At 53.3% G+C, this 25612-nt stretch overlaps 1 protein-coding gene across 4 annotated transcripts; it reads right to left on the reverse strand.

Moving 5' to 3' along the window:
* UBE3B (ubiquitin protein ligase E3B) lies at positions 1–25373 on the reverse strand. 4 transcript variants are annotated; one of them, XM_084820163.1, is made up of 29 exons: positions 25114–25373; positions 23840–24084; positions 22506–22682; positions 21935–22055; positions 21405–21533; positions 21243–21302; positions 20575–20679; positions 20384–20480; positions 19612–19697; positions 18161–18243; positions 17848–17953; positions 17047–17167; positions 15571–15748; positions 13799–13968; positions 12386–12553; positions 10840–11011; positions 9579–9697; positions 9256–9370; positions 8785–8884; positions 7549–7668; positions 7031–7207; positions 6807–6917; positions 6313–6450; positions 5032–5097; positions 4182–4240; positions 2838–3020; positions 1601–1712; positions 648–740; positions 1–395 (listed from the first exon to the last, which is right to left on the reverse strand). In XM_084820163.1, the coding sequence occupies exons 3-29, from the start codon at positions 22664–22666 to the stop codon at positions 204–206; spliced, it is 3342 nt and encodes a 1113-aa protein (XP_084676289.1). In that variant the 5' UTR covers positions 22667–22682; positions 23840–24084; positions 25114–25373; the 3' UTR covers positions 1–203. The 4 variants fall into 4 exon arrangements, with proteins under 4 accessions (XP_084676289.1, XP_084676290.1, XP_084676291.1 ...); XM_084820164.1 differs by having other exon boundaries at positions 23840–23948; positions 25114–25266; XM_084820165.1 differs by lacking the exon at positions 21405–21533.
* Between the last annotated feature and the right edge of the window lie 239 nt (positions 25374–25612).

The following is a 25612-nucleotide window of genomic DNA, read 5'->3' on the forward strand; positions in this document are numbered from 1 at the left end:
GCGCTCTCAGTGCTACGTTTAATGGCAGGCCAGCTGCTTCTCAAAGGACAGGAGAGCCAGGCGGGGCCAGAGGCAGCCCCTTTCCTCTGGGCTGCTACGCTGAGGTCCAGAGAGGTCCGTCCTGGGCACTGGAACCAACTGTTTCCTGCCGCGTCTTTCCAAGGCCCCAGGCAGCCCCCTGGCTCAAACCGAGCATGCTGGGGCTACGAGAGCTCGAAGCCGGTGTTCATGCTGATGGCGTAGCGGAGCTTCTCCCGCAGGACGCCCTTCTTGCTGTAGTTGGGCAGCTTCAGGAGGTTGAAGCAGGTTGAGGAGGTGGGCAGGCGCCCGCCGGGCTCCTTCTTCCGGATGGTGAAGAAGCCCCTCAGGACACTGCCCAGCGTGTCCCCGGTGTCCTGGGAGGAGAGAGTGGTTGGGGCACCACAAGCACCAAGGGCATGCCCCCGCTGCACGTTCAGAACCCCGAGTGTCCCTCATGAAATTTGGGTGCCGCCCTCCGCAAAGGCCGCGGGCCTGCGGGACGTTTTCCCACACTGGCGTTCCAGGACGCCAGGTCACTTTAAGGAAAACCGAAGCAGACGCCTTTTGCGGCTGAGAAGGCCAAGGCATCTGTGGGACACACAAAGGCGCCCCTCTCGCCCATGTACCTGATCGTCAGAAACTTCCACGCAGCGGATGGAGAAGGGGGGCTTGAGGTAGGCAAAGCCCAAGAGCGGCGGCCGCGAGCAGCTGGTGACAAACTGGGAAGAACAAGCAGAAACCCAAGAAGACACGGGCTGGCCAAGGGCAGCGCAGGGCAGCCACGGCAGAGTCCGCCACGGGAGTTGTTTATTTAAAGCCATCAGCAACAGGAGGCAGCGGGTGCCTCTCAAAAGCGTGCCCAGCTGCATCTTGCACTGGGACATGTCATGGGCTAGAGAGGAGGGATGGCGCTCGCTCTCGCTCTCAAACACACACGCCCTGCCAACCTGCCGGGAGCAGGGCCGTGACTCAATGGCGGAGCACGCAAAGTGCACACAGAAGGTCTCGGGTCCAACCCCTGGCATCTCCAGCCGGAAGGATCAGGTGCCGAGTGATGGGAAAGGGACAAGCCAGGAGAGGGAGCACTTTGTCAGATGTCCAAACCCCAGGATCATGGCTTATTGGGCCCAAGCAAGCCAGGATCATTAGCCAGGTTTAAAACCAGGGTTTGTTGTTGACTTAGGAATTCTGCCATGTTTGGGCGCAATAAGCCCATAATCCTGGGGTCTGGACATCACACAAAGCACTCCCTCTCCTGGCTTGTTTACCTGCTCGTGCAAAGGGAGAGGCAAAGCAGGAGCAAGCAGGCTGTGTGCACCACAGCACACCGCTTGTTCCCAGTCTGGTTTGTTAAGCCATCATTCATGGCTTAAAGCTGGTGCCAACACAGCGAAGGGGTGGCTACCAAGCCAGGCCACAGTTCACGGGCCGCTCATTCCATACATCTCTGGAATGCTTCCAGACAAACTCACTTGGATTGCAAGAGGGGCCAGAAGAGAACACATGTACACAAGTTATTGAAGCTCTAAACACACACATGCATACAGACACGCATGACACACGCTGCTGCTGTGCTTACCTTGAGGAACATGGCTCTTTCGTCAGGGCTGAAATCGTTGGCAAGGATGTCCCAGAGCCAAATGATGACTCTGTGGCTGCCATGAAAGCCGCCATAGTACACAGTGTGTTTCCTGAAAGAGGCCAGACAGGGAGCCCATGGGGTTTAGGGGTCACTGGCACCATCCAATCTTAGAAAAGCCGAGAGCCCCCGTTCCTCCTTCTGGCTGAAAGCTGCCGCTGGGGCTGCACGGCCACCGCACCCTCAGGGAGAGTCCCGCAGGATCCACCACCCCATCTCTAAAGACTGGCGCACTTCATGCTGGTATTGGATGCCAGCCACATGGCTGCGTTCTACTGGAACCAGGAGATGGCCACTGGACTGCAGTGAGGATCCTTGTTTGGAGTTTGGTTTCAGGCCAGAGCCGGCCGCAAAGAAAGGGGAGGCCTGTGCATTTGCCGCGCCCAGGTGAGCACTCCCCAGCCTGATGAGCGTTGGCATTTCTGTAACTCTTCTACTGTTTTTATAAAGGTGACCTCCCCCCCCCCCCCCGCCAACAATGATAAAGCAGACACATCCTCACAGATAAATATTAAACAGCCCTACCTGTTCTTCCTTGCTACCTCTGAAGTGTGGAATTATTTCCCGAAATAATATAGCATGGCCACCTCTCTGTCTCCCCAGCCTTTCAAATCCCTCCCCAAGCCCCCCAATCCTTTTCGTGAAGCCCGTGGCTTTCAGCGCCTTCAACCTCATTCCCCACTCTAACCAGCTTAAGAACAGCCACGCCCAACCAGGCGCCCACCAGACTTCCTTTATTTATTTATCGTCCAGGTGTGCTGGACTGCAACTCCCATCGCAGCCACTGACTGTGCTGGCTGGGAGTGATGGGAGCTGCAGTCCGACACATCAGGAGGGCACCAGGTTGGGGAACACTGGTGTGGAAGTTCTTCCTTACGCCTCACCGAACCTACCTGCGAGTAGTTCGAGCCCTTTGCTCCTCGCCCCACCACCCTCACAGAGCCAGGGTTTTCCATCCCCTAAGACAGCCTCCCCTACCCTGATGCCCCCCAGATGTTTTGGACATCAACTCCCACCAGCCTCAGCCAGCATGGCCAATTGCCAGGGATGCTGGGAGGTGTAGTCCAACACATCTGGAGGACACCCAGATGGGGACAGCCAGTGTGAGCCCTCTGAATGCCAGATTGGTGCATCGTGCCGCTCCCACAGGCTGTGGCAAGACAGAGTCCCCCCTTACTTCAGGTCTTCCAGGTCGATCTCAGCGTTGTCGCCAGATATCAGCCGCTGCAGCTCCGGGGCAGAGAACACGCGGATCCACTCGGGCTTGATGATGGACCGGAAGCCGCTGATGAGGGCGGCCGTCTGGCTCTTGATCTGGGTGTGCATGCGGAAGTGAGCCATGAGGTGGATGTAGCTGATCCTGTGCAGGGAAAGGAAGGCCGGGCCGGGAGGGGTCCTGTCACACCAGCAGCGCCCGGGCGGCTCACCAAGCCCAGCCCCACGGGAATAGCCAAGGCCGGGTCGGAACTTGGGTTCCAAGAAACTCAGAGGGATCCGGGGCCAGCGGGGTGGCACACAGCAGAGGGCAGCAGAGGGCAGCGGAGCGCTGGTGGGTAAAAGCCGCTTCCCCAGTGCAGTAGGCAGGAGCAAGACAGCACCGTTAGTTTCACCTCCCCAAGGGGCTTTGGAGTCATGCCAGCTTTCCTTCCCCCGGCACGTTCACGGTGGCTGCCGTTCTTAAGGCCATATTGGTTTTTATGTTGTGTCTGATTATTGTATGCCACCATGGAAAGGCGGCCAAGAAATCCTTTAAATAAACAAATAATGTTTCTTAAACTACACCCCCCCCCCCGCCCCCAGTAAACCACTTTTGAAAGGTATCCGAAGCACCTTGCAATACAGAGGCTTTGGATCGGCCACACAGACTTTAGAAAATTCCACCAGCTGGGCAGAAATGCCTGGGTGCACCAAGGGCAGCGCTTTGGATCGTGCCCCAACGTACCTGGCCTTCTGGGTACTGCTTCCCACAGATGATGGCATGAACCCAGCTATGGGACAAGGGTGCGGGAACTCCTAACGAAGCACAGTGGGGCACTGCCTTCCAGCCTCACCCGCAGACACAGCTGCATTGTGCAGAAACAGATGCGCGTCCCTGGCGACTGCAGGAGGCCCTGCCCGCCAAAGGTCGATTCAAGCCCATGACCGGGCAACAGACCTGCCACACTCCCACTATTTCAAAACCTGCTGGTAAGCCCCTTCAAACTCGTGTTTATAAGGAAAAGCTGGGCACCAAATTAAAACAGAACAACCCCCCCCCCCCATTGCGTCCAGAGTTGTAACCGCCGGGTGCAGAAATGTCCCGTTTTCAAACTTCCCCGGCAAGCTCGGTGCCTTGGGCTAGGCAGGTGCCAAATGCCTGCATCTGACCTAGTGCAGAAGCCGCTTGGCCATTTGTGGGGCCCTCTGTGCACCGGTCTGGAGGGAGGGGTGAGCAAAAGCCCCACGCCTGCAGGAAACGGAGGGGCTGGGCACTGGCAAGCAGGGGGCCAGCAGCCAGAGGGGGCTGCCGCATCACACTCACTTGTTCTCGCTGGTGACAGGGATGGTCTTCCCTCCTGGAACAAGCTCATGGCAGACAAGCTGGTCAGGGGGAGGAACAGAGCAGAAGGACATGAGGAGCGCCCTGCGGGATCAGCACAACGGCCTCTCTAGCCCAGCATTTGGCTCACGCAGCGGCCCACCGACCAGATGCCTCACTGGGGAAGCCCACAAGCCAGACCAGAGGGCAAAGGCACCCGCCCGCTCGCGTTCCCCAGCATACTGCCTCTAATAGTGGAGGGGATAAATAGCCACCATGACTAGGAGCCACCGATGGCCTCCTCCTCCTCCTCCATGCATCTGTCCCATCCCCTTAGAAGAGCGATCTCGCTGTGCAAGATACTTGCTTGGGGCTCAGGTCAGCAGGCTAACCAGTTAAAATGGAGATACTGGGGCCCACCCCGTCTGGAAAGAAGGGTGGCATGAGAAGGAGCCCTGCCGCTCCTGGATGCATATGGGTGGGTTGTGCTTATTGAGGGGTTGGTGGAAGGTGCTCTTTGCATGTTCTCAGAGGTACATACGGCTTACAGGTGGGGAAGCAGGTTCTGGAGTGCAACTCTGGGGGAAAGGTGTGTGTGTGTGTGTGTGTGTGTGTGTGTGTGTGTGAGAGTAATTCAAATCAGTCCGATGATAAAAAAAGAAGCATTACAATTTTTAATGGCAGGGTGAACAAAAGAGGCAAAGCTCTATCTAGCCCTGGGCTCCTGGAGGGGCCGCTCACAGAATGTACAGCAAAGGAGCGAAACTCTTAATCAGAACGGGGCATTGCTCCCTGCGGGGCCTCAGAAAACAGCGATGGCCAGAAACAAGGCAGAGAAAAGGGGGGGGCCTACCTGGCCCATGACATCTTCATCATAGGAGAGGGTCAGGCCCAGATCACTGGTATCTCCGTCATAACGCTAAGGAGAGAAAGGTGGGGGGAGGAGTAGGCAGTCAACTGCACAGCCTGCTTGGTTTTGGTTCACGGCAGCTTTCCCCAGCCTGGTGCCCTCCAGATGTTCTGGACTTCAGCTCCCATCAGCCGCAGCCAGAATGGCTAATGGTCAGGAATGCTGGGAGTTGTAGTCCAAAACATCTGGAGGGCACCAGGCTGGGGAAGGCTGGTTTGCAGGACATTTTCCACCATCACTGGATGGGTTGGGGCTGAAGCCTTCTCAGAAATCTGCACCCCAGGAAACCCAAGTCCTGCTGCATGTTCAAAAACTATCCTCCACTGAATATAACCGTGTGCAGCTTGTTCTGCTTCTGCCATGCCTCATACCGCAGCAGGCATCTGCCACACACTCTCAGCCCAAGCTGTCCTGGGGCAGGCAGAAGGCCCATCGGGATCTCCTGGGAGATCTCTGCGAGGCCTGCAGCACATCAGCAAGAACTCTTACCTGCAGCAACAAAGGGGCCCCCTCCTGCCCTAACCTCCACTGCTGAAAGGAAGAAAGCAGGCGGCCAGGAGTGGACATTCGTCAGACAGACCCATGAGCTCCGCTCCATTCTGGCACTCAAATCCCTTGGCTCAGAACTCCTTCACTCATAGGGTGCCATCCTATGCATGTTTAGATGGGGAAAAGGCCTGCAACTCCCAGCTGGCTGGGGCATGCTGGGAGTTGTAGGCCTTTTCCCCATCTAAACATGCATAGGATTGTGCCTTTAGTGTATGTCTTTTGCACAAGTTGGTGGATCTGGGGACTCTAGTAAAAAACGAAGTCAATCTTGCAAGCTTGAAATCTGCCCACTCCTGATCTATATACGTACATCCATAGGGTCTAAAAATTTGATTTAAAGAAAAAATTAAAAAAGGATGAATCCACATTCTCTGGAGGCTGAATTTTTCACCCAGTATTAAATCAGAGGCATCACAATTGAGATTAATAAAGCTCTCCATAACTTGTAGCAACACAATGCCCAAAGTGTCATTCCGTGACAGGGTTGCACTTGGAGCGACAGGTTTGCACAAAGCAGACAGATTCCACCATCTTGGGGTTTCATTAAAAAAAAAGAACGAAAACTCGCAGCACACGCAAAGTGGCCAGACCCCCACCAGGAGAGGTTTCCCAGCGGTACCAGCTAAAGAAGGAAGCCCCCACCCTCAGCAAGAGCCAAGTAGATCGCAACCGAACCTTGATGGAGGTCAGGTTCTTATAGAACTCAGAATCCAGGGAGGGGAGTTCATCCACGGAGCTGTAGAAGATGCTGTGATGGTGTCCGAGCAACTGGCTCAGAAAGAACGTTGCAAAAGGAACATCCACGACAATCCCCTAGGAATTGGGAGGAAGAAAACCCTTCAGGGAGAATGGCATTTCAGCCCTGCCTGCCTGCCCCAAACAACGAAGTTCTCTGTGTTCTCAAGGGCTAGGGGAAGCACGCTCCTTTAGGGAGGACGTTCAGATTCTCACGCAAGGGCAAAACTGCCTCCACTTGGTGAGCATTAACTGTGCTACAAGCTCTCCGGAAAGGCCTCTAAGACAGGGCTGGGCAGAAAGCAGACCTCCAGAGGTCTCAGACTACAACTCCCAACATCTCTGACCACCAGCCATGCTAGCGGGGCTTCTGGGAGACATCTAGAGATCTACCTTCTGCCCACCTCTGCTCCAAGCAGTTAAATTCATCCCACCTCATAAACGGCTTTGCCAAGCATCTTCCCGACAAACTCGAAGAGCTGGAGGTAGTTCTCGTGGATGTAAGACGTTGGGGATGGATACAGCCTCTCATCGCCACTGGTGGTCTACACAAAATGCAGCGAGAAGAGAGTGACACAAGCCCATCACTGCCTCCGTTTTCACCCGGCATTGCATGGCAGACAAACTAAGACAGGGTTCCGGCTTGCGGAGCCTGTACCTTAAAGAGATTAAGCGCAGGATCAAAGACCTTCTTAATGATCTCCTCCAGGAACTCCTTGAAGACACCATCTTGGTCGATGCCAGCCTCGTCCACCCCCAGGTCGTTCACAAACTTCACCCGGATGACGCCCTTCATGGCATTCTGAGACAGCTGGCGCAGCTGTTCGTATCCGTCCTGGGAGGGGGGCAGGGAGGGAGTTGAAATTGCCCCAAGACCAGCAGGTTAGGAGGCAGGGATAGAAATGGAATGGCTCATTAGCAGAATTCGTAGTTTATTAGGCGTGACCCCATTACACACATCAAAACAGCCTGACATGGTAACCTTTGGTGAGTAGGAATCTCCACCAGGTGAACAGGGCAAGGGCAAAAGATAGGGAGCCACCAAACGAACCAGGAAGGCCAGAGGAAGGGGGAGTAGCCATCCGAGAGCCCCACGGGGCAGGATCGGGTGCCCAGCCCAGAGGTCCTGCAGCCCCGCGTTATGGCGTTGTTCAGAAAGGAGCTCCGCCCACTCACCTCCAGCATGCGTGACCGGCGGATGGTGATGTGGGTGACGTGGGGCGATGCAGAACTGGTCTCCACCAGCCCGAGCTTCTCCTTCTCTTTTGTCACCATGCTCCGGAAAAGAAGAACCCTCTGTATTTCCCAAGAGAGACAAGGCCTTTCAACAATGGCGCCCGAGCTCCAGGCTTAAACCCCAAGGACAGGGAGAGAAGCTTCACAGGGTGGATCTCCTTCCGCTGGAGGTTCACCAGAGGCTTAGCTGGAGCTCACTGGAAAACTGTGTACAGAACTCTTACTCAGGCAAGTCACGCAGCTGCCTGGTAGACTGCTTTATGGCACAGTTGCCATCGTTCTCTCTTTCAATTATTGGATATTGGTTTATTCTTCAAATTGTAAGCCGCTTTGAATACTTTAAAGAAAGGCAGGATATAAATTTTGATAAAGAAGAATAAATAAAAAATAGCAGGGGTTTAACCAAAAACCTTTGATCAATGGTGGAACACCCACTACGGATGCATTATTTATTATTTTATTTATGTATTGATCATATTTATACATTGCTGTTCCACAAATATCACCAAGGCAGTGTGCAGCAAGGCAATAATACCTAAAGACATAAAGCAATAAAACCCTATTAAAACAACAGTAAAAGCACTGTTCACAATTTTAAAAGCTCAATTAAAGAGAACTCCTTCCTGAACGGCTGAGAGAAGGGGGGAGCAATCTTAGCCCTGAAGGGGGAGTCTTTACCGTTAGGGAGCGACACAGAAGAGACCCATCTGGTCCCAGATTCAAAGCCCAGCACCTCCTAGTAGAAGGATCAGACAGGAAGCCAGCCCTGTACTGGGCCTGCTGACCCAAAGCAGCTTCCTACCCTGCTAGTACATCACTGCCATCAAGCTGAGCGAGAGTGCGTGGAATTTAAAACAGAAGAAAACAGAAAGGGATCGAGGCCGGGGGGGGGGGGGGGGGTAATTTGTGTCTTGTTTGTATTTTAATTCCAAGTTGACTGCAGGGCCAGCTGTCTCCAACCTGGTGCTCTCTAGATGTTTTTGACTACATCTCCCAGCATCCCTGACAAGTGGGCACACTTGCTGGGGATGATGGGAGTTGAAACCCACAAAATCTGGAGGGCACCAGGTTGGGGAAGGGTGCACAACGTTGGAAATTCACATTTGACTCGGTGAACCCTTCCCACGTTGAGCCGAAGAACTCCCTGGGGTGCCCGCAAACCCGGCTTCCACTCACATTTTTGTGGGGGATGACATGGGGGATGTACTGCAGGACTAGCTGGGCCCGTTTCCGGTCTTTGTCAAGCTCCTGGAACAGCAAACTTGGTTTGAGGTCTCTACAGAGGAAAACAAGTTTAAAAGAGCAGGAGGTTTCAGAGACCTGCCAGAAACCAGGCAAGTGGACTGTGCGGCGGGCAGCTGTGCTTGACTGGAACCCCGCAGCAGGTTCCAGTCAAACTCGCCGTCTTGCCTGGGGCTGAGCTGCTCACTCTTGGCCTCCGTTCCCCCAAGTGTAAAAAACGGGCCTCACGGTGATCCTAAAAGAATGGTGGTGAGGGCAAAAAGGCTGTTAGAAGCACCAGCCCCCCTGGGCCTGGACGATGACAAGGCAGCTAGAGAGCGTTAAGGAAAAGGGATTACCGAGCCTGGAGGAGAAACCCCAGAGGAGAGCCACCCCGACCCCCTTGTGCTGGAGGCAGGGGCTTACCTGCGCAACCAGTGGTCGTCCGGAGCGAACCGCCGCCGGCAGTCTCTTTCGTACAAGACCATCAGCCAGCCGTGCACCGAATGGAAGAGCTCCAGGGTCTCTCCTTTGGCATTTTCTGCAGCGAGGAGAGAGGTGTTTCCTAATAAAGCCACCCACAGCCACGTGAAGCAGTGTGCATGCTCCATCAAAGACATGTTCCCAAATAGCGCCACCAACAGCAGCACACGCTATGAGGCACCGCTTCCCGGCTAGCAAGCCAAGCCAAGCCAAGCCTGGGAGGAAGGGCCGGGCACCCAGTCCTGACTGATGCCAAAATCACTTACCCACAATCCCATCCCAGATCATCTTAAACACAAAGGAGTTCAGGAAAGATGAGATGGTGACCAGCTCTTCAAGTTTGAACGAGATCTGCTCTTCGTAGACTTCAATATCGTCGAGAATCCTGCAGAGGGGGAAAGGGACAGTTTTCCAAAGCTTCAGTGGGGAAGACAGACACCACACCGTCTAGGCCTCCGTCCCTCAAATGGCCACCTGGCAGCCGCTGCATTCACCCTTTGAACCCACGCCTCCTCCCCTCTCCCCGTGACAAAATCCCCCCATAGACAGACACCATCCTGAAACCGTGGCGGGAAGGCCAACAGCACTTGCCAAAACAAGGCTGTCCATGGCAAGGGGAGAGAGCCACAGGACAAGCAGAGCAGAGAGTGGGCAAATGGCCCCCACAAAATAACCATGTACTACCGTCCCAGGCTAAAAATGGCACACCTTGATGCATTTGTCTTTCCAAGAAGGCAAGGACTTCCAAAGCTGTCTACGTACAGGAAACCCTTTGCACATCAGCTCTGGAAGGGCACCCCCTGAAAGCTCTGGAACTCCAGTGCATTCTAGAAAATTCTAGGCATGCTCTAGGGCAGGGGTGGGCAACATGGTGCCCCAGACACCCTTCTTGGCCCCCACCAAGGTCCCCTAACCCTCCCACTTTCTTTTTAATTTACACATTTTCTTACTAGCAGTTGGGATTGCTGTGAAAGGTTTCTGCTGGTGATGAAAACTGTGAGCTCAAAGGTGTTGCTTAGTGTGTTGGGGATCAGACCCCACCTCTGCCTCGTACTCAGCCTTTTGGGCAGGTTACTTGTGCTTGGCTATGCCTCCCATGGCGGCCATTTTGGGGTGGTGCCCAGGTCAGTTCCTCCCAATTGCCAAATGTGCCCATACCCCCCAAAAGTTGCCTATCCCTGCTCTAGGTGACGTGCACCATTCACACAGAGGCCTGGCCAGGCCCTCTAGGCCTTATTGCTGGCCAGCCTGGTCTGCGAGCCCCAGAGACACATCCAGTGCTGTCTTACAGCTGCACATCACGAGCAGAGGGCCAACGGGCTTTTGGGGGCACCCATCCGCCTTTACTGATCTCCTCATTCAGAACCCTGCGATGAGCACTTAGGAAGCCCAATGACACAAAGCGTTTGCCAGCGCAGTGCATGATGCCGTTCTCCGTTTTCTCTCCCTACACTTCCGTAAGTGGCTTCAGCAAGGTGCCGCCTACGAAGAGAGCTCCCTGGGGATCCCTGCACGCCAGGAACCTACGTGATGAGGTGACGGGAGCAGTCGCAGAAGAGCATCAGCATGGCCAGCAACCGCTTGGACTCCTCCGTGTCGTTGTTCAAGCACTCCAGGAAGAGTTTCAACCCGCCCTGGGGGCCCAGCTCACAGATGAAGGCCCAGAGTTTGGGCAGGAGGTCATCCAGGTAGGTCAGGCCTGCAACACAAAAAGAGCCAGGCAGTGGAAGATCAGGGATGGCCTCTCACACCCAATCTTATGGCCCCGCGCTAGGCCTACAGTTCTGCCCCCAGCAGCACCCCTACCATCTAGAAAAAATCATTTCTACCCCGTGACGTTACATTTCCAGCCCTGCCACAGGAGAAAGGAGTCATGTTCCTGGACCTCTCAGAACAACACACACATGACAGACACAAGGTCAACAGACAACAAACAGCCTGGCTCAAAATCTATACTCTGGAGAGGGAGCATTTCAGAGAGAAAATGAGAAATGCCATTGATCAGACAGAACGTGTTCCGAGAAGAAGGAAGCTTTCGGGGAGGATCAAGAGGCAGCGTTCGATGGCTCAGAGTAAGAAGGCAGGTGAGGCAGACAGAGAAGGGGCTGCCGTTTCTTGAGGCATGGGCTTCCGCAGGGAACAGAAGTGTGGAACGGACTTGGAAGGCCGTTACGTCCGCACGCACGGGGTCTGAGTTTCAGATGAGGCGGGTTTATATTTCACAGCTTTTCCCAAGTGGGGGCGGAGGGGATGGTGGGTGGGGTGGGAGAAAGAATGACCCACGATCCCTTCGCTCCATGTGCTGAACTCGTGGCCAGCGTCTGCCACAATTGCCTCAAGCAAGCACAACACTGAGCTGCAGAAGCCGGCAACGCAGGAATCTCAGCTTAAAACCAAAGCAAAACAAACCACATGCGCCTAGTCCTTAAGGCTCTGGGGGAGGCTTGTGAAGTCTCAGCATAAAGAGGCGGAGGATGGGGAAGAGGGGGGGAGGCAGCCTGTCTGGGGGGGCGGAAGCCGGGGCTCTCTGGCCCTGCCTGTGCTGCCTCGGGAGCGCCACGGAGCAGGCCAATGACACCCCACTCCTCTCGAGTACCAACGGGGGGGGGGAATCTGGGGGGCACAGAAGGGGCAAAGTGCATTTCTTGGGAGGGGGAGCCTGTTTTGCTCCAGGTTAGGCACCTGAATGAAAATGACAACCCAGCCCACAAGGTCCTAAACCGGCGCCCTCCAAAGCCGACCCTGTTGACTTTGGCAGGCCAGCACGATCAGGACTGCAGCCCTGTTTTAGCACAGCCGTCGCTGCAGATCATGGTCCTGCAACAGCCGCCCCCCTTGAGCATCCCAAACACTCCCTGGAACGGGTGGCGCCAATGTCAGTGGGGCGGTGAATCTGCTCTGGATTGCATTCAGAACCAGTCAGTCCTCTAAAGGCTTCGCACCGTGGACAGCTCCTTCGGAGTTCTGACTGAAACCCGGAGAGGATTCGCCGCCCCACTGACATTGGAGCTGCCAGCCTCCTCTGCCCTGGAGTGTCCACCCCCGCCCCCCCAGACACACACCCGCAACCCACCAGTGAGGATCTGCAGCCGGATCTGCGTCAGGGTGGTGAGCGCCATCTGGTACAGGACGCAGATGCTGCAGACCTTCCGCACCTCTGCCGAATCCACTCTCTTGCCGCCGACGGGCTTCAGGATGTTGCGGACGGAGGCAGATTTCTGGAAGGCGCGCTTGAAAAGGTCTGGCGGGGAAACAGACTGGAGGTGAGGGTCAGACGGACCCCGGGAAGAGTCCCTGGACCCAGCCTGCCTGAAGGGGAGCATTGGGTGCCTCACTGAAGGCAAGCCAAGGGCAGCCCCGCTTTTGCCAGGCTCTAGCACAAGGCGACTCCAGGCCACGGGCTCTGCAGGCCAGACTGGAGAGCCCCTGGGCTGGATGAGGCTTCCGGGCGGGGCTCCTGCAAATCTGCTCTGGCACGAGGTGACCCACAGCTGTGACAGCGCCTGCCAATGCCCTGGCCCAAGCAGAAACTGCCCCCAATCTCCCCCCCCCCATCTGCCTTGCAGCTTTAGGCTTTGCTCTGGTTTCCGTGGGCCAAGAGGCCATTCAGCTCCATCTCGGGATGGGGCTTGCTAGATGGCCTTATTCATTGCTCCCCATGAAGGCCCAGAAGCGACAGATCAGGCTGCTTGGAAGGGGGCGTGCAAAGAGGGGCCCATAAAGGCTTGCTTTGGCTGTGCACCGCTCACATGCTGGTAAGGTGCAAGGTGCTTAAACACAGCAGCATACCACTAAGACAGGGGTGGACACCTTCAGGAGGCCCGGGGGCTATTTTCGCCCCCCAGACCACCCCCACAGTGTCACTTCTTTAAAAATAAAAAATAAAAAGTGGCATCCGGAGCGGCCAAGGAGCAGCAACAGTAACAGTGATGGGGCACTGAAAGGGTCAAAAAGGCATTAAAATGGCTGCTCTTCCTGACAGCAACTAAGCCTTAAGAGAAGCATTTCAACCTTTAAAAGTGTGTGTGTGGGGGGGGGGGATTGCACAAACCCCAGGAAGTGACCAGCGGTTGGCCAAGAGGACGTGGCCATCTGGCGAATCCCGGAGGGCCAGACTCTGGGGGGCCAGATTTGGCCCACAGGGCTGAGGTTCAACACCCCTGCTCTACCTGAAAACAGCGAGGCCCAGCTGTCAAACCTCCAGAAAGTTGTACCTCCCACCCCAGGGTGCGTTTGTGTAATATACAAGCGTCCCTCCACGCACGACCCAGGGGCACCGTTATGGATAGAGGAGAAAAAACCTAAAGAAAAAACTGTATCTTGCCCGAGGAGAAATAAGGGAGGTTCGTTTTAGACCTCTCTGTGTCCCACGCTTTGCAACCATTCTACCCACAGACCAACAATTAAGCGCTGGGGGAGGGGTGGAGTGAAACTGTCCCAAGAAGGAGAGCCAAGGACTGGAGCGTGGCCTCCGCCTCATACTGACTCTTCATGGGCAGGCTGTTCTGCGGCGAGGCCGAGGGCAGGGGCGGGCGGGCGGCGTCTTGATTCTCCAGGAGCTTCTTGCTGAGAACGTCGCTGAAGAGGATGCGGATCAGGTGGATGCCCCAGAGGTGCTGCAGCTGCTTGGTGAGGAGGGGCATCGACTCGTTCAAGCTACGAGAGGGGGGAAAGCACAAAGCACGGGGCAAGGGGGCCGTTAGCATACCAGGGCTTTTTTTAAATGCTCAGGAAGGGCAACAATGACAGGTGAGTACTGGAATCACTGAGACAACCCCCCCCCCCCCCCCAAGCTCAGAGGACAAAAGTGGCTTCTAATTGTTGTTCGCTTAAAAAAAATCCCTGCTCTCCCAGGCCTGGAATCCTCCTGCTTGGCACACCGTGCTGCAGAGGACTTTGCTCAAAAGGACAGATGCTCGGAAGGGCTCAACATTCCTCTTAAGCAGAGGGTGCCTTAGAGCGAGCTACAAAGCAGAAGAGCAGTTCCACTGGACGGCAACGGCACAAACAACCACACAATCCATTTCCTGTTCCCTGGAGAACAGCTACACATCTATTTAAAGCAGGTGTTCAGTTATCCCATCCATCCGGAATTGTCTTGCCGGGGAAGCACTCAACCAATTAGATAACAGACACCATCAGACAATTGCCTCCAATTAGGAAGGTGCAAACAAGATGCTATCTTCTCCAGGACACCACAGGGTACAAACACCCCACTTTCTACCTGCAGCCCCACATGGTGAAAATTCAGCACTGCCTAATTCACAAAACAAACACATGCACATAAAGGCACTATTTTCCGGAGAAGGAATTAGTTAAAGGATTTCAGTTTTCAGAAAACTGGCTGTCTGCCAGTGGCAGTGCAGGAAAGGACAGACTGAGCCTTGACAGAGCCCTGTGTTGCATTTTCACCCAAATCCAGCCCTTGCATTTAAGAGGACTGCCAGAGATATGTTAATGGTTCTGCAGGAGGAGTAAACAAATGCTGAATATGACATTATATAATTCAGTCATCGGGGAAGTAATAAGAAAAGGCAGTTCTCAAGTTACTTTAACCAGAGTATGCATTTTGAAATGTTCAGGGATTTCAGGCAGGAAAGAATCTTCCACAGAAGACACAACGTCAAGGGAGCTGGTGTAGCACAGCAGCTAAGAGACAGCTGGGAGCAGGGAGCCCCAGTGCAAATCCTGCTTGGGCCATGAACTCAAGAATGGGCCACAGGCCAGCTTCTCTCTCTCAGCCCCCTGCTCCACCCCCTACAATGTGGGGATGATAATAAAGACTTACCCTACAAGGTTGTTGGAAGGATTACCGAGACAATGTGACTTGCTTTGAACATTCCAAAGCAATAAACAAAATAAGGTGTCTGAAGGCAGATCCCATGTCTCTCTAGACAGGAAAAACTCCTACCACTCCCAGCATGCCCCAGCCAGCATGGCTGGCTGGGGCATGCTGGGAGTTGTTTAAACAGGAAAAGTCCTCCATGCATAAGATTGCGCCCTAGTTGGGCTTCAACTGGTGTGCAGTTTAGCCTCCACAAAATGCCATCGGTTATTTTACGCCAGGTCCAACCACCTGTCCCTCTAGCCCGGTATTGTCTACTCTGAATGACCACAAGAGCTCTCCAGGCAGGGTCTCCATCTGAGAGGTCTAGCCCATCACCCGCCACCTAATCCTTTAACTGGAGATTGAACCTGGGACCTTTGGCGGGTGGGGCCGGGGCCAGGGCCCTCCACCGGGCCAACAGCTGTGCTCACCCGTAATCCACTGTCTGGGAGAACCAGCCAAGAACAGGGTGCCAGTGGGTGAGGTTGGACTTCTTCTGCGAGACATACCGCTGGCAGTACGAGAGCATTTGGATCAGCACACTCACAAAAGGGGCTGTCTCCTCCTCCAGCACCTTGTCGTTCAGGGACCCCAGGCAGACCAGGTTGCCTAGAAAACAGAAACAGCGCTGGCATCAGGACTGGGAGAAGAAACGCAGCGACGGGGAGGGCAACAGGGTTCTGCACAAACTGCTCAGTTGCCCCCCACCCCCCCGCTGTCCACCTTGGGCAGAAGGGCAGGATTGTGAATGTGATAAACGACTTTCCAGGACCAGCATCTCAGCTGGGCGGGGAGCCTCTTCCGGTTTCAGCCCCAGGCCAAGAATACCAGCCTACCGTAGCTCACAGCTCTTCCTGCCAGGAACTCTGCCTTCAGAGAGACATTTCAACCTTTTGGAAAAGGGAAAGAACTGCACAAAAGCTGGGAGACCACCACGCAATTAGTGGCTGGGGGACAGGGGATGAAGCCATCTGGGGCACCCGAGAGAGCTGGACTGGGGCCATGGGAGAACCCAGATGGGTCCCTGGTCCTGAGGTTCCCCGTCCCTGAGCTAAGGTTAAAAACCCCACATCAGCCTATTTGCCTGGATTCTGTTCTTGCAGGCAGCAGTGGCCAGTTATGGAAAGTGATGGCAACCGTGGTGCCTGCGAAGAGCTTCCATCTGGGTGATACTCGGGGGGGGGGGTCCTCCCCTGTAGGGCTTGGCTACTTGACTCAACCGTGTCCTCTGTGCTCCTGTTCTCTGATGAAGAGGGATCTGTAGCTCCTCCCTCACCTCCACCCCACAACCCCCAAACGCTCACACCATGAGCCACTCCCTTCTCTAGAAAAACAAAGCTGCAGAAAACACCGGGATCGCCTCAGCCCACAGCTTCACTTCACACGATCCTCCTCCTTGTGGGAAACGCAGTGGGCAGGCAGTGAAAAGTCAGGGCTTTGTGTGCTGTCAGCCCTAAAAAAAACCCAGATGATGTACCAAGAAAAACAGGGTGCTGTATAAATCAAGCCCGTTTGCACCATTTCTCTTATTCTGCATCATTTATTCTGCATTTCTTATGACTTTGCATGAGGCACTGTCTCCATGCTGCCACCAGCCTCCTGCCTGCCCCCTGTAGTTCTTATTCTACACTTAATCTGACATTCCACCATGCACTGCTCTCACATTTTCAAGTATATCTTCATAACCATGAGGGCCAGAAACTGGATGAAAAGAGTCTGAATTCCCAGGAAGCTGTGTTTGGTAGCCATGCTCTGCACAGCATCCCAGCATACACACAGCCTCATGCTGGCTCTACAGAAGTAAGACACGCCCTTCTGCATCCACCACTCCCCCCACACAGAGGTGTTATCTAGCTGCCTGCCTTTATTGCTAGCATGCCCAGGGAGGCAGCTAGAGGGTCACTTACCCAGAAGGCAAAGGGTGTGGCTTCCTTCCAGACACACACAGACATCTCCACACTGTTCTTCACGGCTCAGGAACAAGATAAATTTGCGCAGGAGGTCATGCGATTCTATTGCTGACAGACGCTGAAAGGAAGTTAGGACTTCTATAGCTTCCTAATGAGATTTATTTAAAAATACGTATACCCTGCTTGTCAGCCAAGTTCAGCTCCCAAGTTGTCTTAGAATTAAGATCTACAAAATTTGCTTTGCTTCAGCCAGGAAAGCAGGATGAAAATGTGCTCGGTCAATCTGACTACTGTCTCAAATGCGGCAGGTACAAAGAAAGTGCAAACTTCTCACAGAGCAGAAGAAGAAGAAAATAATACTGGCTCTGACTTACAGGGATGTTTTAAAGGATTACAGAGATCATATAAATGAAATGGTGTGAACAGTTGGGAAAATAAACACTACACTAATAAATATGTTTCATTCCAGCGGCTCCTTGACAACGGGGACATGAAAGCGGGCCACTTCACAGGAGAGTGGAAGTATTGCAACACTTCTTTGCTAGACAGCCAGAAGTAATGTGGCATTTCAGAGGGAGCGGTTACTACAAACAACAGCTGATGTCCAAGCCCAGGCTCCTGCGACCTGGCGCCCTCTGGATGTCTTGGACTACAACTCCCAGCATCCCCAGCCAGCCATGCTGGGAGTTGTAGTCCAAGACATCTGGAGGGTGCAAGGTTGCGGAAGGCTGTTCAAGCCAAAGCAAAGCAGATGCCCTCCCACGCCACCAGCACCCAGTGGTCTGGAGAATCAGCTACCTCAGGTGTAAGCATCGCAAGGTGGGTCACTATAGCAGGCACCGACATGATGTGGATCAAGAAGGATCGCAAGAGATTGTCGGAAAACTGAGCTGCCACCACAGGTCTGGGGAGAGAAAAATATGGTAAGGAACAGCAGAAATCAGCATTGTGCAGCACGTGTTTCCTGGGTCCAAAGGGACAAACGTGCTGTGGCTAAAGTGGCCTTCCCAACCACGCCGATGCAGCAGGGAGGACATGAAACTGAGCGCGTATCTCCTTACAGCGGCTTCGCTGAATCAGATTCACAGCTCTCCCCCCGCAGCGATCTTACCGCAACGCAAGAGAAAAGATGGCTGTTAAAGTGCCTTTGGAAAAGGAAGGTCTAGATCTCGCCAGGCCGTTCGTCAGCAAAATCTGCAAAAGAAGAAGGCACAAGCTAAATGAAAGGTCGAGGACAGCAAGGATGCTGAAATGGGGGTGAAGTGAGCGTCAGCATTCCCTTCCAAGTCGAGGAGCTGGCTATCACTTAGCCCCCCCACAACCCCCCCCCACACACACACACACACACACGCTATCACACACAGTAAGCCAAGATTCAACAACAAGGAATCTGTCTTGGGCGGAACTGCAATACAAAGCCCAGCTCCGAGTCATTTTTCTGACGATAACAACTTTGGAGTGTCTAATGGCTCTCTGAAGAATGGCACTCTCTTTAACTCTAACAATATAAAGAATAAAAATATGCCACACAAACGGAGTTGTGGTCTGCAAGCCCGTTCTGCCTGGTCCACAATCAAATGACACAAGTAAAAAGGGCTTCAGTTTTAACTGCAAGTCGCCTTGGGGGCCCTATGTGGGCCAAATGGCAACTCATACATTAAAAAATGAATAAAACCATAAATAAATGAAAGACAGCCTTCCTCAACCTGGGCCCTCTAGATGTTTTGGACTTCAACTCCCATCAGCCCCAGCCAGCATGGCAAGCAGTCAGGCATCCTGGGAATTGTAGTCCAAAATATCTGGAGGGCGCCAGCTTGGAAAAGGCTGCCTAAGGGCGCAATCCTATGCAGGATTAGACAAAAGTACAAAAAAGGACAAAAAAGGACAAATAGGACAAAAAAGTCCTACAACTCCCAGCATTCCCCAGCCAGCCATGCTGGCTGGGGAACGTTGGGAGTTGTAGGACTTCTTTCTGTCTAAACATGCATAGGATCGTGCCCCAAGAAAGTCTCAAAGGACCTTTATGGAACAGCTTCGCAAACCAGCCCACAAAGGTTATGAGCCATTCTTACATCCACAAGCAAGCATCTATTTACAAGTCCGCTACAGACACAGTGACTGTGCTGGGGTGGGGGAGTGGGGGGGCATGTTCCAATCGGGGCTCAGGCGTGAAGCTTTAGAGAAGTTGTTCTCTCCCAGCCCATATAAGAACTGCTGTTGGAGAGATGCTCTATTGCAATCTCCCCCAAGCTCTCAGGATTGGGTGGGAAATGTATCTTAAGGAAGCCTCTCACCGCCGTGTGAAACATTTTTCCCATTACACTAGAGGAACAGGAGAGTCAGCTGAAGGAACTCGCTAAAAAAAGGTAAACAGGGCAGCAGGAGGGGAAAAACAGGGCAGCAGGAGGGGGAAAACAGGCCATTTTCGTTAAAAACAATCACCCCTACCAGTCAGCCCAAGGTGAGTTGGGAAAAAAAAGTTCCTCTGAGGACATACAAATATTAATAGTTGCGCACCACACAAAGACATTTAAAAGAACTTAAAACCAAATGCAGGCAAACCTGGAGCACAGAATAAAATCCCTTTTGATTGAGATGTCCCATGATGTTTGCACAGATGTGGTTCATGGCAGGCCGCAGGGTTTCTCCTGCAACAGGCACCACAGAAGGACACAGTTGGAAATTACACCTGAATGATAGGCTTTCTGAGGCAGAGGCCTCTTCAGAACAGCAGCTGGCCACATCATTCTCAACAAAGTGGCAACTTTAAAGATTCTCACTTTAAAGTGGCAACTCAGGAAGCGATTTTGACTAAAGTTGGTACACGTCATTTATTTTTAGCCTTACGGTACTTTATGTTTCGATGGGCATTTTCGCTACGGTAATTCTTTTTAGAATGCAGAGATAAAAAAACAACAAGGCAACCTTCCACCATGTAAAGAGCGAAAGACGGGCCAAGTACATCAGCTCAACAACCATTTTCAGTCTACGAACACAGCTAACCACTGCATACTCTGCACAAGAAACGGACACCGAGTAAGGAGCCACTCTCTGCAGCCAGCAAGGCAAACGGGAACCCTCACTTGAGTTTGACAAACCAACAAGACTTTATAACACAGCAGTTCCTAATCCGGTGCCCTCCAGATGTGTTGGACTACAACTCCCAGCACCTCCCAGTCAGCACATGGGAGTTGTAGTCCAACACCTCTGGAGGGTGCCAGGTTGGGAAAGCCTGCAATAACAAATATAAAAATAAGAAAGCCTTGACATTTGGTTAGCGAAAGACACCCTGCCCCCCGGCCGCAAGAACAGAGACACACACACACCAACCAACCTTTCCCCCGCAGGATTTTCCAAGTGGACGTGTCTGTAAAGGTCACCAGCATTGTGAGGTGCAAATTCACCAGCTTTGAGTCTTGCAAGATGTCCGGCTGAGAAAAGAACCCGAGGCATGAAAGGGAAGCTGGCGGCAAAGTCGCAAAATAGCCAAGCCAGCTAGAAGGGGGACTCGGAAGCCGGCCGTACCTTGAGCAGCTTCAGGAACTCACAGCACAGCCACAGCACGTCCTTCACCTGCTTGATCCACAGGAGGGTCAGCTCCTTGGAAAGCGCCAGCGACACGTACCACACCTGTGGGCCAAAAGGCAGGAGGGAACAGCGAGCGTGACTTGGGCGGGTCTCTCTCTTGATCCAGGGTGCTGAACCAAACCTGGCCCACCTCGTGTCCCAATGCAGCCCTCCAGGGGTCCCCAGAAGGCCACGCCCCTGATCGTTTGGTGGTTTCCCGGCTTTTGTGCAGTTCTCCCCCTAATCTAAGGGGTTGAAATGCCTCTCCTAAGGCTTAATTACTGTCAGGAAGAGCTTTAATTAAATATGATGGTATTTCGGGTATTCCTCTTCTCTTCAGCCTTGCCCACCACTGGAGCACATCTCCAAAATACATATGTATGTGTGTGTGAGTGGGGGGCGGGGGATTGCACTTGTGGCAGTGAAGTCTCTGACACTAATTGGTTGAGATGATCAGGTGTTTCGGAATATTCACAAATATTCCAACTTCTCAAAGGACAACGGTGTGCATGTCTCTATGGGATTTAAACTCTCCAGCTCCCTTCTGCTTGGGGCAAGATTAGTAACTGCTATAAAAACATCCACCCCCATTTTATGACCATCCCTCGAAGAGCGAGCTGGCTCACCTTCGGTTCGTTCTCAGCGTCCATACTGTTAAGTATACAGCGGCATAATTTTTCAAATCTCTGTAATGAAAGGAATAGTCCAAGTTGGGATGACAACAGTTTTGATCACTTGCTCCAAGCATTCTTGCAGGGCGTTTGCTTTGCCAAACGCCTGGTGGCCACCTGCAACGGTTGACTGTTCAACGGTTGACTTTTGCAGCTTCCGTCTAAGAGCGGATCATTCTGTTTCATGTCAGTTGCTCGTTCAATCACTTGGAACGCAAAAAGGCACAGCAGAATGATCCAACGCTCCTACAAATTGAAAGGAGACATGCCCCAGGCAGCAGTGACTCATACACAGAAACAGCAAGGGTGCTTTTTGAGGGTGGGTGTTTGGGGGGCTCCATTCATTTCTTAAAGCACACGGCAGTTCTCCCGGAGAGCCCCTGCGTTCCAGCACAGTTTGGGAATTATTGCTGTAAGGTGATTGACAGAGCACAGGTCCCACGGCACCTGCAGTCTCTGTTCAAGCTCACTGTGGTCTAGTCTGGGTCGCAAGACCCCCTCCGCCCCACATCTCCCCCATCCCTTGCCTGGAGCGGCCACCTGGATACTTCCAATGCCACAGCCACAAGCATTGGGAATGAGCAACAGGAAACACCGAGGGCACACTGAGAGCTACCGCTTCCACCCCTGCAGCAAAGCGGCCATACCTCCTTGTCCTCTTGCAACCTGAACACGTAGAGCAGCTTCCGAGAGGTTCTGAAGATCAAAAGGGCCGCCCTTTTACCTGGGCTGGGGCCACTGGCCTCAAAGAAGTCATCCACTTCTTTCCTGAGGCACCAGAAGGAAAATCAAAGAGGCAAGACAAAAGGTACAAACATGACAAGGGAGTGGTTGCTGGTGGAGGGGTGGGGGCATTTCTGGCAGTTGGTGAAGGGTTCTTCCTTTCAGAAGAAGGGGAGGGAAGGAGCTGCATGCGGACTCTGCATCCCGGTAGAGATGCCAGCCCATAACGGCTGCTTGAAGGTCCCTGCCTGGCTCCACAAGGACCAGGGCCCCCAAGTGGGCAGAGGACCCACCCATGCCCCAGCAGCAATGCCGTTCCCCATTTGCTCAGAAGAGCCAAACATCCAGAGGCAGCAGGGCAGGAAGGGATGCTCTGTTTGCAGGATGCGCCTCTTTCAGGCTAAGCCCCCACCCTGGAACCAGCACTGGCACAGCCAGAGGCAAAGGGCTTCAGCTCCACAGCCCTCGCAGCGCACATTTGACCATTTTGCCCACCTGATCTCCCGCTGCAGCCGACAGCGGCACAGGAACCTCCGGGCGAGAGCCTGGATCTGCACAGCAGCGCGCTCACGCTCCTTCAGCCCCCGGCGTTCCTCGCGAGCCTGGCGCGCTTTGTCAAGGAACTGGGCCTTGGACAACTGGGCTGCACCGAACATTTCAGCAGACTGCTGTCTACAGAAGGTGACAAATTGGAGGGCGGGAGAGTTTGGTTCTTATTATTGCTCTCTGCACCATTTTCTTGGTGGAAAGGCAGGGTATAAATCAAATCAGTCAATACATAAAGATAAGCCAGCTTGCTTAAAAATGCAGACCATAAGAAATTATTTATTTATTGTATTTTCAAGATGTATATACTGTCCTACATCCAGTAAAATACCCAAGCGGTGAACAATAAAAAGGGGAGGAGAAAATAATAACAATGATAATAATAATAAATACAGAACTAAAGTCTTTAAAGTCAAATTATGCTAATAAAACCATGGTTAGTTAGTTAAAAGATAAATGTCTTCAGCAGGTGTTGAAAACAACATCAGTGCCTGCCAGACATCAACAGGCAGGGAGTTCCACAGAGAAGGAGCTGATACACTGAAGGCTCTATCACTGAGTGGCCTCCAAATGGATACAGAGTGGTCTGGGTGACCAGCCAGATGGGCGATTAATAAATTTAATAATAAATAAATAAAAATACAGGTCCACACGGAACCACCAGGGGTGCCTCATCTGATGACCTCAGTGACTGGCAGGCTGCTACAGGCGAAGACGCACTCTCAGATATCCTGGCCCCATGCTGTTTTGGACTTATATACCAATAACAAACCTTAAACATGGCCCAGTTGCAAATTGGCAGCCAATGCAGTTCGCTCAGTAGAGGTGTTAGCATGCTGAAAAGGGGCAGCTCCCAACAACAACTCCTGATCTGCTGCGTTCTGTGGTAACCGCAACTTCTGGTCCAACCTTAATGGAAGCCCCATATAGAGCACAATTCTTCCCCATCCCTAGGTAAGATGGCCCCATCTGGCGCCAAGTGAAGACTTTTTTATTCTCCTAGTATTTTAGTGTTTTAGTTTCCTTATCTTTTAGCTCTGGTGTTTTAAATCTGTATTTTAAATATCTACATTGCTGCTAGCTTTTATTCTGGTTGTACTGTTATACTGTGATTTTAAGCTTTCATATTTTATATTGTTTTACGCTGTGCTTTGAGGTTTTAATTTTTGTGAACTGCCCAGAGAGCTTCAGCTATTGGGTGGTATAGAAGTGAACAAATAAATAAATGAGTCACAAGCAGTCTAGGTATTCTCATATTTAAAAGGTGTGTATGTCAAACTCACCCCAAGGATGTGCTTTTTGCAGCAGAAATGCCCAGCAGCGATCACCTGTACAGAAACATGTTTCACGCTCGCTCCGAATGGCACCTTCTTCAAAGGCCTCCTTTTGTTGCTGCAGAGAGAGTCAAGCTCATTCCGGACGGCTTGAGGTTACATTCCTCAACAGCTTCCAATGCTGCCGCTTTCCTAAGCTGCACGTCGACCCAAAAATGCAGCAAACAAGTCAGTAGAAACTAGAACAGGGAGATCTCGGGAATACAAGACAAGAAGGCCAAATCAGATTTTCGGCATGAGGAGGCATCTATGCTGCATGATCAGTTCTTGCTGAGAATGAAATAGACAAGGGCCACATGAGGAAATGGACTCCTATCCTAAGGAAGGTTTTCCAGTGGCAGGGGGGCAATTCTGCGAAAGGAAAACATGACGTGTGCTCAACAGCAGGCGGTTTTAAAAGGAGGTTAGAGACACAGCTACAGTTGTCTGGTTCTCAGATTACAGATGTCACACCCAGCCGTAGAGCATCACTTGGAGTAAAACCACACAGGAGAGACATAGACAGACACATGCGCTCGTATGCATGAGCCTGTAAGTGAAACAGGACACATTCAATGGCAGAGCACCTTTCATTACTTCTGCAGCTCACACACGGAGGCAGGACAACAGGCTGCAAGACCTCTCTCTATTCCCACTTGATTCGTGACAGTCCACACAGCTCTCCTTCTCCTGAAAAGCCACCAAAGGCCCCAACAGCCCTGGCTGTGCCCCATGGCCCATACTGCATTGTGCAGGGGCTGCAGCTCAGTGGCAGAGTGCACACTTTGCACGCAGAAGGCCGGAGGTTTGATCCCCAGCTTCTCCAGGTAGGGTTAGGAAAGAATCCTGCCTGAAACCTCAGTCGGTGTCGGCAGTAGTGAGCAAGATGGGCCCAGGGTCTGACTCAGTATAAGGCAGCCTGTTATGCTCCGATGGGACCGGCTATCACGGCACCTCTTGATCCAGCCCTCCCGCCCTGGTGCTCTCCAGATGTGCTGATTCCAACTCCCATCATTCCCAGCCACTGGGGGAGGGGGTTGAGGGGAGTCGTATCCCAGCACGTCAGGAGGACACCAGATGGGGAGCGGCTGGGAGATACGATACAGACTGGGATGGATGCGGCCTCAGGTTCGAACCTCGCCTTCGCCACAAACTCCCTGGGTGGGCAGGGACAAGGCAAGTCCAGCCCCGCTCGGCCTCAGTCTCCCAGTCCGCAATATGGGGATCATGGCGTCGTGTCCTACCTTACAGGGTCGTTGTGAGCGTCCAACAGAGTGCATGCGCAGCGCTTTGGACAGTCGGGCCGTGTAGCTTCGAGGCGCCGCCGCTCGCGGCTCTCCGCCGCCCTCGCCTCAGGAGCAGCCGCCCTCCGGGCTGCCTTCCCCGCAGAGGTCCAAGGGGGACCCCCGGGACCATAGAGACAAGGACACAGCGCCGCTTCCGGTTCTCGGAGTGGAGCCGGCCATCGGCCCGGAAGTCTCCCCGCCTCCCTCTCGCTCTCTCTGGCCATGACGCCGATGAGCACGGAGGCTTCTTAAAAAAGGGCTAGACCGGCACACCGCTTGAACTTCCGGTAACAACCGGACGCCGGCTGCGACCTGTGTCCCCTTCAGCGCTCCGCCCGGAAACAGGGATCGGCGATGCCCGGGTTCCGCTCGCCTCCGGTTCCGGCCCTCGCAGCCTTCTTTGCGCCTGCGGCGATGAGCCGGGGAGGAGGCGCAAAGGCAGATGGGAAGCGAGCGG

Source organism: Heloderma suspectum, chromosome 13 (assembly GCF_057233095.1).
Source record: "Heloderma suspectum isolate Gila_16-S chromosome 13, 16-S_ref, whole genome shotgun sequence".
Lineage (NCBI taxonomy): Eukaryota > Metazoa > Chordata > Lepidosauria > Squamata > Helodermatidae > Heloderma > Heloderma suspectum.

Coding starts and splice junctions, on each gene's coding strand:
- UBE3B (XM_084820163.1), bottom strand. CDS start 22,666: ATGTTCGGTGCAGCCCAGTTGTCCAAGGCCCAGTTCCTTGACAAAGCG. Junction 17,168..17,847: donor TTGCGATGCTTACACCTGAG/GTAGCTGATTCT, acceptor ACTTCCTTTCAG/CGTCTGTCAGCAATAGAATC. Junction 3,021..4,181: donor CCTGTCACCAGCGAGAACAA/GTGAGTGTGATG, acceptor TTCCCTGCACAG/GATCAGCTACATCCACCTCA.